At 29.8% G+C, this 18,081-nt stretch overlaps 1 protein-coding gene across 3 annotated transcripts in view; it reads left to right on the top strand.

The window, feature by feature from the left end:
- LOC132713697 (carboxyl-terminal PDZ ligand of neuronal nitric oxide synthase protein-like) overlaps positions 1-18,081 on the top strand; it is a gene marked incomplete at its 3' end in the record, with an annotated part of 64,166 nt that overhangs the window by 32,467 nt on the left and 13,618 nt on the right. For all 3 annotated transcript variants that reach the window (XM_060696369.1, XM_060696372.1, XM_060696370.1), the window contains 4 exon segments: positions 87-179; positions 8,004-8,062; positions 8,724-8,832; positions 9,341-9,482. In XM_060696369.1, the coding sequence (XP_060552352.1) occupies positions 87-179; positions 8,004-8,062; positions 8,724-8,832; positions 9,341-9,482 (403 nt within the window).

Here is an 18,081-nt window from a genome sequence, read left to right as displayed (position 1 = left end):
ATATAAGCTGCTGCAATTTTTGCACAATTTCATCACATGTTCTAATTTGTTGTTACATGTATATTTACTTATTTATATATTTGCAGTATGAATTTAAAGCAAAGGGCATCAAGAAGAAGAAAGTAGACTTGACAGTGTCTGTGGAAGGTGTCAGAGTATCAATATGTAAAAAGAAAAAGGTAAAAATGTTCTACATTTTGTATGTTTTATTTGGTTTTATTGCCAATTTGGTTGCAGTATATTCTGTCAGGTACTTATGTAATGTCACCTAATATGTTTTTTGGCTTTAATAACAGAATTGGTAGTAAATTATGTTGATGGTATTTTTGGTGATGAGACTGGTAAAATATTTTGGGGATTTTTTTTCCGTCATGAAACTACAGACAGCTAGTTTCTCAGAATTAGATCATTCAGTGATATGGGATAAATGGTGTCAAATATGTTTCTCAAAGATTCAGTGCATCACTTTGGTATACATAAGTTTCTGGGGCAAAATATTTTAAATATAACGGTGCAAAATCTACATAAAACAGTGCTGTCTCTAGGGTTTGGCCTAACACCCAACCAATAAGTTTGGTTGTCAGTTATAACACTAATGTTATTAAGGACTATGCATGTGAACTATTACTAATAAAAAAACACATGCACTTGTTAATGTTTTGCAGAAGATAACGTGCAGTCTGACCGGTACTCGAACCTTGTACCCGGAATACCATTCTGTGGCTCTCAGACTCACTGAGCTGTCTGGCTGCTTTATACACATTCTCTTCCCTAAATAATGTACAATTCTAAACCAAGACACTTATATATATAGCAAATATATCTATTGTTAAGGTATTATCTTCAGTGACATAACTTTTCCAACATTCTGTCTTGTACCACATTGTCAGTGAGGTCCCAGTGGGTATTATATAATACAACTTGTAGTGTATGAGATTGACTTATTTAATAAGCTGTCTAATACAGGTACATACATGTATGGGAATACTTTAACATCCTCCAAGGGGTATATACAGTATGTATTGTACTTAATTTTCCAAACGGAAATAATATCAAATAGAAAACTTATAGACACACTGAACACAGTTGAAGTCAGGAAGGATATGTGCAGCTTAATCATTATGAAATGCTTCCCCTGCAGGAGGCAAATGAATATACCTATGTGACCAGTGCAGACCTAGATAAGCCGACACATCAGTGCCAAATGATCATGGTCTGCACTGCTTGCTATTCAGGCAGATGATATGTTGAAACTTTCTCTTAAAAGTATGAATTGTTTTGACCCGATTGAAAAGACGGATAAAGTCATTTAAGATATATAGTGTGGTTAGGATTCATTGTTAAATGTTATTTTAGCTCAATTTGGAATTACACAGAATGAGATTATCCTATGAAGACAAAAATTTAATACATCAATCAAAATTAATGTGATTAAAAGACTATTGACTTTCATTACTGATTTAAAGACAGTTAAATATGGTTTAATCTTTAAAACCCTGGCTATTTAGGGGTGATATATCTACATCTCCTTGAAAATATTTGTAAATGAAAGAGTATTATTTCAATACATTGGTACCATTGCCCACATTCCAAATACTACAATTGGTCAAAATTGGAGTAAAAAAAAATATATAGCATATGCAATTTCAGTTAAGTATGATTGATTGCTAATTAAAACCAATTAACTTATTGCCGGACTTTGAACATAAAGTAAACAATCCTGCATTTTAATTAAACATGTGAAAAATAAGTGCTAGAAACAACTCCGCCAAATTTCACAGTTTTGCTTTTCTCAGAAATATTTCCATCACATAAGATTGCAAAAAAAAAACTTGTTGGTTGTCTACAGTTCTTCCCAGAATAAGATCCGTGTCTGTTACATGGCAGGAATATTTACATAATTTGATTAAAATAGAACCGAGATTGAAGCTTTTAACTGATTTCATTAATCAATCAACTGCCGGTGGTAATTAATCCCGGGGAGGATTGTCTTCTTATCAAAGCTGATTGTTCTCCCTTAATCATTGTTAAATGGATTGTACTGTCACAAGATTTCCGAACAGATTGCCACACTGATAGCTAATGTGAAACACTAGATGCTTTTTCCCTTTCAGACAAGGATATGTGGGCTGTGCATTAATTTAGTTTGTTATTATGTAAGTGAAATTTGGTTAAATGAAGCAGAGATAATATATTACTTATCTTGCTCCTTTTTTTTTTTTTTGGCAGAAAAAAGTGGAGCTTTTATCGATGGTCACCAAATCAGACTCTCTTGTCAGCATTGACGCTGGGATAGTTTTGCCTGTTTCTTGCAGTCTATTATGTTGGAAATGTTAGACCATATTTAAAAGACAGAATATCCTAAAACTTATTTTTGCAATATTATGTCTTTTTTTGTTTACTTGTATATTTTTACAAGGTTAATATTTCTGTACTAAGGTCCAAATTGGTTTCTTCTAAATTATCAAGGTATTCCCTTTAAACTTGTAATACTTGTTAACTATTGGGTTCACTATTGGAATTCATTTCTAAAGGCCAAATACCTACCATGGGAAGGCAATTTTTTTGCTTACTTATTTCTATTTTTGGTTTTTGTACTCTACCTAATTAAAATGTATTATAATTATTATGGCTAACCTATAACATGCTAAAATTATGCAATTGAATGTTTCTAATTAGGAAAAAGATCTCCTTTAAGAGTGAGCTGTGTTATTATATGCCTTAGTGCTCGCCAATTTTTTAAGCCAATCACCGACGAGGTTTTTTCAAATTTTCAGGTTACAAGTCTTAATAGAACAGATTTTATATAAACTGGACGTTTTATATTATAAAACGCAAGTGGGCGGAGCACTAAGCCGGTTAGAGTGCATATTGGATGTTCTTCGTAAATAAGAAAGCTACAGTCGCTTCGCAAGCTATCGCTCCTTTTTAGCTTTCTTATTTACGAAGAACACCCAATATGCACTCTAACCTATACATAGCAGGGTAAGGAGTTCAGATGGGCAGTAATATAATCACACTGTCCGTGTATATACTGTAAAATATATTTCTTTGTTTATATATATAAGGGAAATCTCTGTCAGTGTTGAGTATTCAAATTTGAAACAGTCTTTTCTTAATGTTTGTCATTTCAATATCAAATAAGCTATAGTTTATAATGCAACCAAATTGTAACATGACTGTGGTCAAACTATACTGATTTGCTAGATGGCATGGCTTTACACTGATGATATACTTGCAGTTAGGATTCAAAGAGTTTAGTATGTTTTTAGCAATCAAGCACTATGCAATTTTACACATTTACTTATGTAAATAAGGTAGCTGTAAGTGAATTCAAATTTTGTAATTAAGGCATTTTATACTGATTAAGGAAATTCCTTAATTTCCTCTGCATAGACCACATTATAGGAAGAATTAATGGTACTTCCTACTTTTCCATTGATGTTTAGACAAAATAACAATGATTAATGATACTCTCTAACTTGTTTTATGCCCAGACCAAATAACAAACAATTACTGGTTTTCCATAACTCTTCTATGCTTAGACCACATAGCAAGTTTAAGTACTTACTAAACTTTTATAATGTTAACAGTAAGTTATTATTACCCCTCATTATTTTTGTAATGTTAATTTTCCATAGACCAATAGGTGTTATTCTTACTGTTAATTCATGTGTACCATGTGACTAAAAACTTTTGTAACCAGTACAAATCTGAAAAATAAAATCCTATAGAAACAATGTCCCAATGAAGTATATTTGTTTGGAATAATGAAATAGATAACAAAAAAAGTCATATAGGTTTGTGAGTAACAGCAAAAATATCATCCTGATAAATATAGTGATTTATATAATGTTTTTCTTGCTTAGACTATAATATATCCAGATATATAATGGTGCTCACAAATGGTTCTTTTACTTTTCTCAAATTTTTGCCTTCCCCTTAAATATTCCATGCTTTAAACTTATGCTTATATAACCAATTATTTTTAAAGAGTTACATTCACCATTGACTTGTTTGATTTAAAACAGCAAGGAATTTGCTGGGTTAAAGAATATGGAAATGAAGTGAGATAAATTTAGATAAAACTGATCATTCACTCTTTAGTGTCCTTCATTTAAATTCTCATTACAGGAAAGTTTGCTAGAAAATGAATCAATTATTCATACTGACTGAGTGAACAGGCTGTCTAGCACTTGACTTTAAACACAAATCACACAATCTTACAGTCATTAATGTTGTGATCAGTTCTGTGATTTTGTTAAAGAAACAGTTACTGTCACCTTGTGACTCACTAATCTTAAATTAAGACTACCATTTTATCCCGGACAAATAGATTGGGAGGAGAAAACATGCATACCTTTCTGCTGTTACAGTACATAATCTGTTAAAGACTATTGGGATTTGACCAATTCTCTGTTTTTTATGATTTGTCTTGATATGTTATAAGTTAAAGTTATATGGACTTTTGACATGTTAAATGACCCAGAATAGATTAAATGGCCCAGAATTGGTTAAATGGCCCAGAATTGTAAGCTAATATTTATTTTGTGTTATTTGTCATGATATGTTATTAGTTCAAGTTATATGGATTCTTGACAGGTTAAATGGCCCAGTATTGTAAGCTAATTAGCTTTAGTAATTATAAGCATTGTTGCAAGGTGAGATTCATATAAAAATAACTATGTATCTATTAATTGGCCATATAACATGTCAAAGGTCAATATTACAAATATAATTATAATACTGACTTAAATTCATTTCATTGAATGAAGTAGAAATGAACTCATACATTTCATATGAAATTGTACATTATAAGCTTTAAAGATTTTTAACAAGATATAGATCAGTATAAATGATTATCAGCTGTTAAAACCCAAGCTGACAGGCAAGGGTTATAAAACAAATAATAAAGCCTTTGTTATGAATTTATACTGATATTGATACTGCACAATTCCTTTAATTGAGAAAAAATGAAGATCAATTCATAAATGGTACAGTCATAATGGTATGTCATATTGATTATACAAACATGTATAAACATCATGATTATCCAATGAAATTTTTTGTTACAATTGTGAAGCAATAAACATAAATAGTTATACAAAAAAATGATTATAAATTCTCAAAACTGTTTAATACAAAATCAACATTACATGCATGCAGTTTTATAAAAGAAAATTGGTTTGTGAAATTCTTCAGAGATGTCAGCTGTTTAAAAAAAACTTCAAAGTTTCCAGTTTCTGCTTCCACATTTGGATCCAAAGTCATTTCATTTTCTCTATATCTATCTGTGTAACAAGATTTTTTGCTTGAATTTAATGCCTTGTTTGATCATCCATTCCATGCAAATGTGTTCATCCATTCCTGAGAAAACCTTCAAAAATGGAGTTCAAAAGTCCTATCTTTAGTAAGGATTTGTCTAAGAGCTAAAAAGTTTTTTTTAGTCTTTCTTGAAGAAAATTCGATAATATGGCTGAGTTTTTTTTCCTCTCCCAACAGGATAATCTTGTTTCAGTGTTAATGGAATTGTGTGGCATGTCCTGTCACATTTATATTGGCGCTGGCTTGTAACAAATGTTTATGTGTTAATTTAATAGCGTGAATGATCAATAATATGTCTCCTGGTCTCTGCTTAGACGTACCGCATTCAATTTGTCTAGGCTTCTACTTATCTTTATTTATTATACCCTCTTACCCCAAGATGTTTGCACATATTATTCTATATTTAGAGAGACAAGTGTTAAAGTCTTAAATAGTATATAAATATGTGAGACACATTTATAGGTGGCAAAGTTGTACAGAAATATCTTATAAGACTATAGAATTGTCTGAATAAATTGGAAGATAAATTAAGTATATAAGATGTGACAGTGTTGCAAACAACTTACAAACTCTGGAAATGTTTTGGCATACAACATTTAAACAAGGCATATTCCTGCAAAATTTAATGCAAAATTTAGATTGATATAATGATGATGTTATTTCTTGTTCTAGCTTTAAACAGATTCTGCCAGTTTCATGTTTGTTATACATTTATAAGAAAGGAACATGATAATTGTTCAAAGAAAATTGGTTTACTTAAAAGATATTTTAGGTCCAGTTTTTTCTCCCTGTTGTGCTTATAATAAATAGACTGATATTTATTTTAATGCAGGAAAATATAGATTTCTGTGCAAAGAAAAGATACCAGTACAACACAGTCTATAAATCTAAATTTTGCATCTTACATTATACTGATGAATATGTCCCCAGTCTGGCTGGATTACCAAGATATCTTATCTAACAAAACACAATTGTGTTGTATACATTTTAACATTTGGTGTTATGTCTGCAAGGAAGTATCCTATATCACGATTACAAGCACAGATATATCATTTAATGTAAATCTAGGCCCAATGCACTCAGACAGTCTTGTTCATGATTGCTTAAACATGGTTGAATTGCATTATGGGACAGACAAATAACTTCATTATTTACCCAATTCTAGATAAGAAATAGATTCAACAAAGGGCTTTAGATTGTTATACGGTGAATGGCTTTTGTTGTATATTTTTAGAGAATGTCACAATGTACAATGATAAAAGAAACTGTTGTATATTTTAGTGATTGATTAAATGGTTTGACTATAACAAACTGTTGTATTTTTATGAGATGCCACAATATTAATATGATAACCTGCTGTATATTTCAAACACTTGCACAACAGGGAATAATAATGATAAAATGTTTTATATTTCAGAGATTGCCACAATGTTATGATTGTGAAAAACTTTAGTATATTTTAGACTGTCATGAAGGCACATAATCATGATAAACTCAAAAGACTTTCACAATGGTATTATAAATGGTAACAAATGGGCAGTTATGTGTTGAATATTTCAGACACTATCACAATGTGGTATAATCATCATGTAAAGTTATAAACTGTTTAACATTTAAAAGGTTACCATGATAAACTGTTGTATATTTCAGACACAGTCACCATTACTGTTGTATACTTCAGAGAATATCACAGTGGTATAATGATAATAACTAGTTGTATATTTCAGACACTGTCATTATGGTGTGATGGCAATTACTGTTGTATACTTCAGACACTGACACAATGGTATAATGATAATAATGGTGTGATTGCATTATCACTGCTGTATACTTCAGACACAATCACAGTGGTATAATGATAATAATGGTGTGATGCATTATTACTGCTGTATACTTCAGACACAATCACAGTGGTATATGATAATAATGGTGTGATTGCATTATTACTGCTGTATACTTCAGACACAGTCACAGTGGTATAATGATAATAATGGTGTGATTGCATTATTACTGCTGTATACTTCAGACACAGTCACAGTGGTATAATGATAATAATGGTGTGATTGCATTATTACTGCTGTATACTTCAGACACAATCACAGTGGTATAATGATAATAATGGTGTGATTGCATTATTACTGCTGTATACTTCAGACACAGTCACAGGTGGTATAATGATAATAATGGTGTGATTGCATTATTACTGCTGTATACTTCAGACACAATCACAGTGGTATAATGATAATAATGGTGTGATTGCATTATTACTGCTGTATACTTCAGACACAGTCACAGTGGTATAATGATAATAATGGTGTGATTGCATTATTACTGCTGTATACTTCAGACACAGTCACAGTGGTATAATGATAATAATGGTGTGATTGCATTATTACTGCTGTATACTTCAGACACAGTCACAGTGGTATAATGATAATAATGGTGTGATTGCATTATTACTGCTGTATACTTCAGACACAATCACAGTGGTATAATGATAATTACTTTTTGTATATTTCAGACACTGTCACTATGGTGTGATGGCAATTACTGTTGTATTCTTAAGACACTGACACACACAGTGGTATAATGATAATAACTTGTTGTATATGTCACAGGTATATTTTAGACATTTTCACAATGGGATGTAATCATGATAAACTATTTGTATATTTCAGAGAATCCCACAATGGTATGATGATAACAAACTGTTGATTGTTCACCATCCTATATATAGGTTTGTATCTTTGCTAAATACAAATTGATATGAAAATTGTAAAGCTTTTTTCAACACAAGCATAAAATTATATATATGATATAATGTTTTCACAAATAGATCATTTCTTTAAACAATCCTGTTTATTAAGTAGCTCACCAGAGAGTATTAGAATGACATATAAAAACTTGATAAATCTTAACACATGTATATAATAGTATAACAGTTAGCATTTTAGTAAAAAGTTTTCATGAGAGATTTAACTTTGTAAAGTAGAAATTCACTTACATTTGTCCTCACCATTAAATTAAAAAAAATTTGGTTTTGCCAAAATTTGACCTCGCTGAAGTATTCTTATCTTACAGGTTATGAAATACTAGATATATAATTATTTATTATCAGAAATGATTACTACTTTGTTCAATTAACCTTTAACATGCTGGATATTTTAAATTGACTTTTCCCACTTCCATTTTTGGGATTGTCTATTTTCAATTGTAGGGGTATCAATTTGAATATTTAAAGTTTGTCAGCCAAAAGTATAGAGCCTGGTCAGACTGCACGGAGGTGCAGGCTGGTCTGGCTTAACACTGGTGGCAAGGGCTTAATGCTTTCAGTTCCAGCTGGGAAAAGGTTATATTTATCAGTAACATTATGAAACTTTATTATGATTATATTTCAGGATATTTTATGTGTCACATGACTCACAAGATCTGAAGATCTGGAGTTACATTGCTAGAGATGGACCAACTAATGTGTTTAAATGTAATGTCTTCAAGTCTTATAAAAAGGTAATATTTTAAATGTTGAGTAACATCAGATCTAATGAACAAAAGTAAGCATTTTCAGAATTTTGATTTTCTTCTTTAATTGGTTTGTAATACAATCAATAATTATGTTGATAGTATTTAGTGTAAAAAACACAAAAGAATTACATATAAATGTTGTTACATGATCCCATTTTACATTTATTCATATTGCAAATTATAGATTGTTTTAAAACAGAATTTTATTATTCATCATATTAGAAACGTTTTCTGGAGTTTTCATAATTATAGACATATAGGCAAAATTAGAACTGTTCAATAGGATTTCTTTAAACTTGGCATGTTATTAGAATATGACAACACAAACATTTTAAGCCGGAAAAAAAGTTATTTTCTAGTTTGTAGACGAATTCATTATTTCAAAATGTCTTATGATACTTTATAAAGATTTGTATTATTTAAAGATCTCCTTCCATATACATGCCTTTTTGTCTAGTTTTTAAATATACTGTTATAAATTAATTTTCTCTAGGAACAAGCAATGCGTATTGTTCGGACCATTGGTCAAGCTTTTGAAGTGTGTCATAAACTAAGTGTATCCCAAACAGTGCCCAGTCATCATGAGCCTGCAGAAACAATCAGTAACCAGTCTGTGGAAATTGACAAATTAAAAAGTAAGTAAACAGTTAATTTCATTCATAGAAGACCATTATTTCTATAAAGCCTTTTGCATGTTCACCTAGCATTTCTTCTTGGACATAACCAATTTTAAAGTAACATATTTGTTAAGATTTTACACAAAACAAGAAATGCAGAATGTACTAAACATGACCAGAAATAAAACTAAAAAATCTTATAGTAAATGCTGTTATTCTTGAAAGTTTTTGCAAGTAAGGAATTACACACTCGAGAAGGAAGTATTCATACTCAGCATCAGGCTTTATTGGAAGGACCAATGCCTTAAAATCAGTTTAAACTGTTTTCCATAGTCAAATATATGACTGTACATTTTAATTTTTATTATCTTGAAGAATTGTATATATAGTGATTGTATTTAATTCTATTTTTCCTAAGAAAGAGCTAGGGAATCTGAGAAGACCATACTTAATGATAATGACTATTTAAAAGGATTCTACTGAGGTTTAAGCGCCTAAAAACATAACATTTGAATTTGTTACATAAATGAGCTGGGGCACTTAAAACAGAATTATATGCAAGGATAGTTAAGAAATATACTTTGAAATAAATTGAAAATAATATTTTTATGCTTTTCTTAGCCCGATTTGAGTGAATGTGTTAAAATGCTTTTCATTTTTGAATATCTTTTTACAATTTGAATAATTATTCTTGAAAAACGAAGTGCGCGAATGATCTGAAATTTTGCACAAAGATTAGTGGTCTAACCTACATCAAATGGTGCATTTATCTGGATAAAATATTTTCAGTCCCATCATGTCAAAAAAACCTTAGTTGAGTCCCTTTAATGTTTTTTTCAAATTTTGATCTGGAAATTCCTTAAGCAAAATCTTTAAATTTGAAGAAAGACTATAAAATAACATAAATTTAAAAAAGAAATGGTTAACAATGGTTTAGAGTGTTGTTTTTGACATTGTACATGTTTTGATCTTATAATATATGATAATTATTTTTTACTTGTATCTGTATTAAATCTTTTAAAAACAATTTCTTCAAAAACTTTAGAATTTTTCATTTATCAAAGTGAAAAATTTCAGTATTTCAAATACTTAAAGATTATTTCATTGTTTTGAAGGATCATTTTTAGCATATGTATTTCAAGAGAACAATTAATAGAATGATTTCAAAGATTTTACACTATCAAAGCTTTTAACATAAAACTTGGAACACTTATCATGACAAGGAACAGTTGTTATCCTAAAGGCAACATTTTAGGAGGTCGTGCTCTTTTTTAACTAAAGAGCTTTTTTTGCATTTTATCACATGAAGATGAAATTATTGTATCAATAAAGATATAATCAACATGAAGTTATTCCTACCTCACTTGACAATTCATTCACAAACTTTATTTAATGCAATTAACATTACTATGCAGATCTTCAGGTAAAATATTTTTATTGCAGAAAGTTATTTAAATCTTTTTAGCACATGTATTTCAAGAAAACAATAAATTCTTCCTGAGTTTGTCTAAGCTAAATAAAGTATGCCAAAAACTATGTTTAGGGAGTTGTGTTCCCTTTTACTGGTCAAGTTGTTTTGGTCCTTCCTTAAAGAAGTGTCACTTTTATATGACTCTATGTATTCATACTTGTCCTATAATGTGAAGAGTTTAAAAACATGTCATTTCATCTCTGTTAGTACTCATAATAGTTAATTTGATATCTAAAAAAAAGTGACTGTAAGTTTAAGCATAATATATATTCAAAACTTCAAATGATATAAGTGTGCGTTTATTGCAACATCTATTGTTAAATGTAAGGAATTTAAAAAAATCATTTCAATAACATTTACATCAAGCAATGTAATAAAATGATATTTTTAATCACTTAATTCCTTCTGTAATTTAAGCATTCTTTTGATATTGGATTTTACCAACAAGATATTAGTATATTGTTTTTATATTGATTTTTGATATTTGATTTACATCAACAAGGCATACGTAAATTATCAAGACATTATTATATTGTTTTTATATTGGCTTTTGATGTTCAGGTATTCCTTAACAAGACATATCTGCATCAAAAAGGCATTGGATATTGTTCTTATATTAGTGTGTGATGCTTGATGTTCATTGACCAGACATAAATGTTTCAACAACATACTAATATTTTGTTTTTATGTTGCAACTTTTGATGTTAGAATTTCACAAATATCGACAGGCATTAGTTTGCTCTTATATTGGTGTTTTATATTGGATTTTCATCAACAAGACATTAATGTATTGTTATTTAAATATATTGGCCTTTTATGTCAGATTTATATCAACATGGCATAAGCATATTGTTCTAATATTGTTCTTATATCGTTTTTTGATCAGCTTAACAATATAACTGTCAGGTGTCTTGAACAAAATATACGATATACATTTCCTAGACAGCTAATTAAATAGCAATCATTCTTAATGACCAATCTTCATGCAATACCAATTAATCTCAATTAATCACAGATGGCGTGAAATCTTCCCATTCTGACAATGAATGAAAAGATGTGTTTCTTCAGGCAGTGAGAACAGACAAATTTAGATATATGATTTCCACATCAGAGCCAGGATTAAAGTGATGAATTCTGTGATTTTGTTCAATGCATATATAATTAACTTAAAAGTAATTACATGTAAAATGTCTGCTGTACAAATGCATTTAGAATGCTATTAAGACAAAGAGATTAAAAACAAATGGATTGAATGTTTCAAGTGTCGAAATGATTACCATTGGCATTTAAAATATTATCAATAATTACTAAAAAAACTCTGTTTTCCTATTTAGTACCATATAATCGATATGTATATACCGTATACTGTGTATATTATAAAAAATCAGACTTGCATCTTCTACCATTTACTATCATTTCAAACTGTCAGATTATTGATTTATATTTAATTTGATTGGCACATTTGATTAAATTGTAAACATCGTAAATATGATTACAATTCATCCTATGGTGCCAGTACAAAGCAATAACCATACAAACACTTTTTACTAAAAACCTTCATATGACAAGAATATCATACTTCAATGTGAAAAGTCTGACCTGTAAAGAAACAAAAAAGTAAACAACTAAAATGTTATCTTTATGTTTTTCATTGAAAAGAGACTAGTATAACTAATGATTTATAAATGATGTGTTTGCCAGCTTAGCACGAAAGAGATTAGTTATCCATCGGTAGCTGGTTCAGTCCTGGGCAAGGAAAAAAAATGATCTAGAACATTGAATGTTATGGCCTTAATTTTTTTTTGTCCCATCACCGCTGTTAAAGAAATAAAGTCTGTCAGTTGCGAAGGAATGTTTGTTATTCAGGACTTTTGGTAAGGTTGGTGAAACACCGAGATATGACCGAAAAAAGTTGTAAACGCAGCAATTAAACCAACAAGTCAATAAGATGTAGAAGTATTTAACTCTAGCTTGATTTTAAACTTTGAAGTATAATGCCTAGAACTAACAAATACGGTGGTACAATATCATGACCACAGTAGGACTCGAACCCATTATTCTAGGGTTAAGAGGCAGGCTCCTTATCCATTTTCTCTCCTAATGTGTTTCATTGATGTATAAAGAATATAGATATAACATAAATGCTTACCATAGGACACATAATGTAGTGTAAGATGGACTTCAAATAAAGACCATATTTTCAAAATGTTTAAAGTGACTAATATGATAAAAATTATTTTGTATTTAATATACTTGTACTTTTGATATATTTAGAATATTTTGCTTTAAAAGTTATTGCTATGCATAGTATAGCTATTCTTGTCATTATCACATTTTACTGCAGGTGATTTCATGCATCACAATACGTGTTTCTTTGGCATGAAACATTAAGAGGCGTTTTATTCATGAATTCCAATCAAGAATTGTAAATAGTTAAAGAGAATTGTGTTATTGGATACAATAAAAGTAATTTGTCTGCAACCATTAATACATTGATCAGGGAAAAGTTTAGCAAGCTATCAGATAGTCAGATAGAATATAATGTTTGTATCACATGCCAACAAGATGTTATAGTTAGGTATAAAACGTTGTCTTTTAACACAGTATGAATAAGATATTTGCACAAAATGATGTTTAATATTATGATAAATGATACCACCGTGCCAAGTTTCATCTCTCTATCTTTTGTATCTAGTTTTCGTAGAATAGGAATGAATGATAAATACACAAGCAAATTGTATATTGATTTAGATATCCAGCTATTTCACAAAACAACTGCTGACAATCTATTCTACCACATTCTTTACTATGTGAATCATCTTTCAATCTTGCATAATGATACGAACTATATTTAATTCTTTGTCTCTATTGATGTTTTATTTGTGCTTCAGTAAAAGTGTTTTCTTTGTCCTTCAGTTAATGTTGTTTTTTGTGTTTTTCTTTATTATATGTTTGCTTTTTCTTTATTCTTCACTAAATTTTGTTCCAAAAATGTTGTTTTATTTCTGTCCTTTCTTTGTAGTCATCTGTAGATATTGTTTCTTATTTGTCATTCATCAATTTTTTGTTTTTCATTAGCCTTGAATGATGAATATCACTTGAAACAATTTCTTATTTTTTTATATTTGATTGAAATCGCCGTTTCTAGATATTTATAAAATGCCATCAGTAGATCTTGGTTGCAAAGTGTTTTTTTTTTATATAAATTTATTGTATTAAATTGTTTCACTCTAATAATAAAAATATTTGCTTTTCTTTATATAGATGTATCTATTTATAATAATGCAAATAAACTTCTTTGTATACTATTCTGTATATTTCGTGAAGAACCACAGCGTGTACAAATGATATTTTCTACATCGTAGACGGTTACTTGAGTGTGTGCATGACATTTATTAATGCAGCATATTTCTCGATTCAAATGTCGTTACTTCTAAAAAGTAGCAAACTAATGACTTACTATTTGAATTTCTTTGCGTTCGCCTTGCCGTCGAATAACTGACGTCATCTTATTAATATGCGCCCGTTTCCCCGCACTTCTTTGAAAAACATCTCTTAAGTTACTGGGTTTTCTTATGAACTTGTCGTTAATAACAATTTGCATTACACCAAGTATGTTAAATACGAGTTACACGGGAGATAAAGTCTTTCTGACATAATTTAAATTGTATGGTATGTGTTTAAATTGCCGTTTCTATATTTTTTCCTTTAAAGTTCTCTCTTTTTTTAGACATTTATTTTCCTTTCCTTTCTTTAGTCTTGACTTTTTTTCCATAAGATACTTGCTGGTTGTCCAGACGATGCCTTTTTACCATCATATTATATTGCTATACGAAATTTGAACATTTTCAGATAAATGATAATTGCCGTTGCCGCCAATATCTCCGAAATGTAATTTTATAGCGACGATATCAAGTTGATGAAATTATCTGATCGTATAGATATAGAATATATAATGATGACCATCACTATATTATCCTTATATGTTTAATGATATTGAAGACATCGCTTGGAGAGGTTCTTGTCACTGCCAGGATAATTGACTGTTATACTCATTGCATACCAATACGCTTTGTGACAATCTAATTACCCTAAGAACTTGGCTATCAAGTAATAACATGAAATCGTACATTTTCTCTTAATATGCTAGTGTCCAAAGACATTTTTGTTTGGACGATAACGATATTCTTAAAGTGTATCCAAAGTGAAATATTTATTTTCTTATCAAAGCTTTATTGCCCTGACTTGTTCCCTATTTCTGCTCACTGCATGACTGGGAACGTGTAAGGATGATTATAATTTGCAGCTGTTACTGCACATACCTTCTTTATTAATATTACGATCAGATAATAAAAACTATTATATATTATTGAAACTCATAATGCCATATTCGAAGAAAACATTGACCCTGATGTTTAAGTTTTATATCATTTAATTAGCTATTTCAAGAGTTGGTTTAAAAAAATTGTATGAAAAAAGTCAATATCTTACAAAAGTTTAACACGGTAGTCATGTATCAATGTTTCTCCAATTGTTTTCTCTCTTTCAAAATTGCATGTTGCAGTTAATAAAAGCAACAAATAAATGGTATTGCCTATCTGTAAATCATTTCTAATGTGTCTGAAGAGATATTGTTTACATTGATTTAATAGTCCGCATATAAGAAAGTTTAAAGCTGAAGCAATATTGTATATACACATCATTGTTACAATAGAAGTTGATTATTATAAAATACTGTCATAAATCCTGCCCCATATGTGCTTAAAGGCATACATATTAGAATATATATGATAAACAATGCTAATTCTTCATTCACTAATGCATAAAACATCGATAGATTGTTGAAGGAGGTAGGGGTGTGATAAATTGTTTTTTGTATTGCCTCTCTATTTGTCTATCCCTCTGCAACTCATCTACATGTTTTTGTCCTATACCATTGAGCTTTGATAAAAAACACAACATGCGTCTTAACAAGTACTTCATTTTGGTCTATTTAGATATATTTAAGGCGGTCGCATTGTATTTGCAGTACATAGACTTTACATTACAATGTCATGTAGACTGCTCTTAACATTATATGTAAGCTTGAAAAAAAGCACACACAATGAAAACAACCGATCTAACAACGTTGATAAAAAGTATACAATGTACAGTAATTATGCAGCTGAGTCGGTACCATATGCCCTCGTGTGTAATGTTCCAAATGATTGTTTAACTTCATTTAATTATACCTTCATGGCTTGCATGTAATTGGTTTTTTTCTGGCTAATTTAAATAATCAGGATATAAACGTACAAGAAAGTGTTCTGTAAGGGGAAATGAACAGAAATGAACAGACGAATATTTGACAAAAGACACGAAAGATATGTGTGTTTGCCTCTGACTATAAAACATTAATGCATCCCATGGTTCGGAAAATTCTATTCTTATGTAAATAACATGAAGTCATTAGCGATAAAACTATTTTTTTGTTGTCTAATTTGACATTAAAATAAGTGATGTGGCATTTATTGCTCTAATTATCGGATTGATAAGATACAGCCTTTTTCAGATGTTTTTAGTCTTTAAAACTTTAGGAGTGTATTTATCCCTATTTGTAGGGATACCATTGGAATTGTCTATATCAAGATGGCTTATTGGATTATTAAAATTAATTTTGACTTCAATGTTGTCCTTTTAATACATAAGGGTATTGAATTTACAGTTTATGTATTTAGTGATGAGCAATCAAATATTTGCATATTTGTTAATTATTGTTATTATTGACTGTCAATATTTTGAATTAGTCCAAGAGACATATATGTGGATTTTTTTTTATTATAGTATCAAATTTTGAACTGTGGATTGTTACTTATTTATAGTAAAACAGACACTTTATTTCTGATATCCTTTTGTATCTTGTATAAAATATTCATTGTATAATTCCTAGTTTTATGTTTAATTTGGACGATAACATTATAAGGGAATTCTATAATTTTACTCCAAACAAGAATTGTATAAAAAGTATTGTCAGATACAATAAAGGTAATTTGTTTAATTTAAGAATTGATCAGGCAAACTTTTATGTGCTATCAGATTTGATATAATGTCAGAATAACTTGCCAAGAGGATGTTTGTGCATAGTATTTTACTTCGTGTAGGCTATGATATAAATATTTACACTGAATTAGAGCATTATGTTTTGATACATGATAACATTGTGTTTCAATTCAAAGGCTTTTATGATCTTCAGGTTTTCCAATATTAGAAGGACAGATACATATAATAAACTGTTTTGCTTTTTGATTTGACTTTAATATGAATCGTTACTTAAGATATCTTTTACCACCAGGTACGGGCCAGTCTGATATAATATAGTATGTGTCCAAAACATTTTTGTAATATGTGCATTTGATAATAGACAGGCAAAACTTATAGCATTATTCATCGATATTATTTAATTCACACGATATCTGATATTATTAATGAACTGGCAGTAAAGGTATGACTTAATGAATAAAGATAGCCATAAGGTTTTTATCAACATGACGAAAGATTTACATAAGATATTGCTTTGAGGATTTCTTGTCACTGACTGGTTGATCGATTGATAAAACCAACCCGAGCGAAATTTTATTACGACATTTGATCCCATGTGAAGTCATGAGGTCCAGCGTCAAAATCGTTTTCCACTAAATAACTAGAAAAGGAATAAGCCTAGGATTGTGAAACTTGGAAGGGACTTTGTATATTGAACAGTGAAATACACCTGTTGTTTTTGAGGTCGTTAAGTCAAAGGCCAGTGTCACAGTAACGATCATCTTAAACTACTGTGCGATTAATAAATTAACCTATTCCCTTCCTGATATTTTGCTGTTCTCACTACAGGACATTCTTTATAGTATAAAAAGTCCAACAAGTACAGCACTTGTTTCTTCTGATTTTTATCAATGTAAATGTGTCCCAAGAGAAAAGTTCTTGAATTGCTAACAATGTTAAAACACTCGATTGTTTGAAGACTAGTGCAATAAAATTACCATTGCATATTAATGTTTCTTGTCTATTATACATGTAGTCAGATTCTGCCTCTTTTAATTTTGCGATAATGTTAATGAGTACTATGGGGATTTAAAGAAGTTTTGATTAATAATATGCAGTTTTTTATAT

Source organism: Ruditapes philippinarum, unplaced genomic scaffold, assembly GCF_026571515.1.
Source record: "Ruditapes philippinarum isolate M1 unplaced genomic scaffold, ASM2657151v2 ctg650_1_1_1_1, whole genome shotgun sequence".
NCBI lineage: Eukaryota > Metazoa > Mollusca > Bivalvia > Venerida > Veneridae > Ruditapes > Ruditapes philippinarum.
This window is presented reverse-complemented; position numbering and strand designations above follow the sequence as displayed.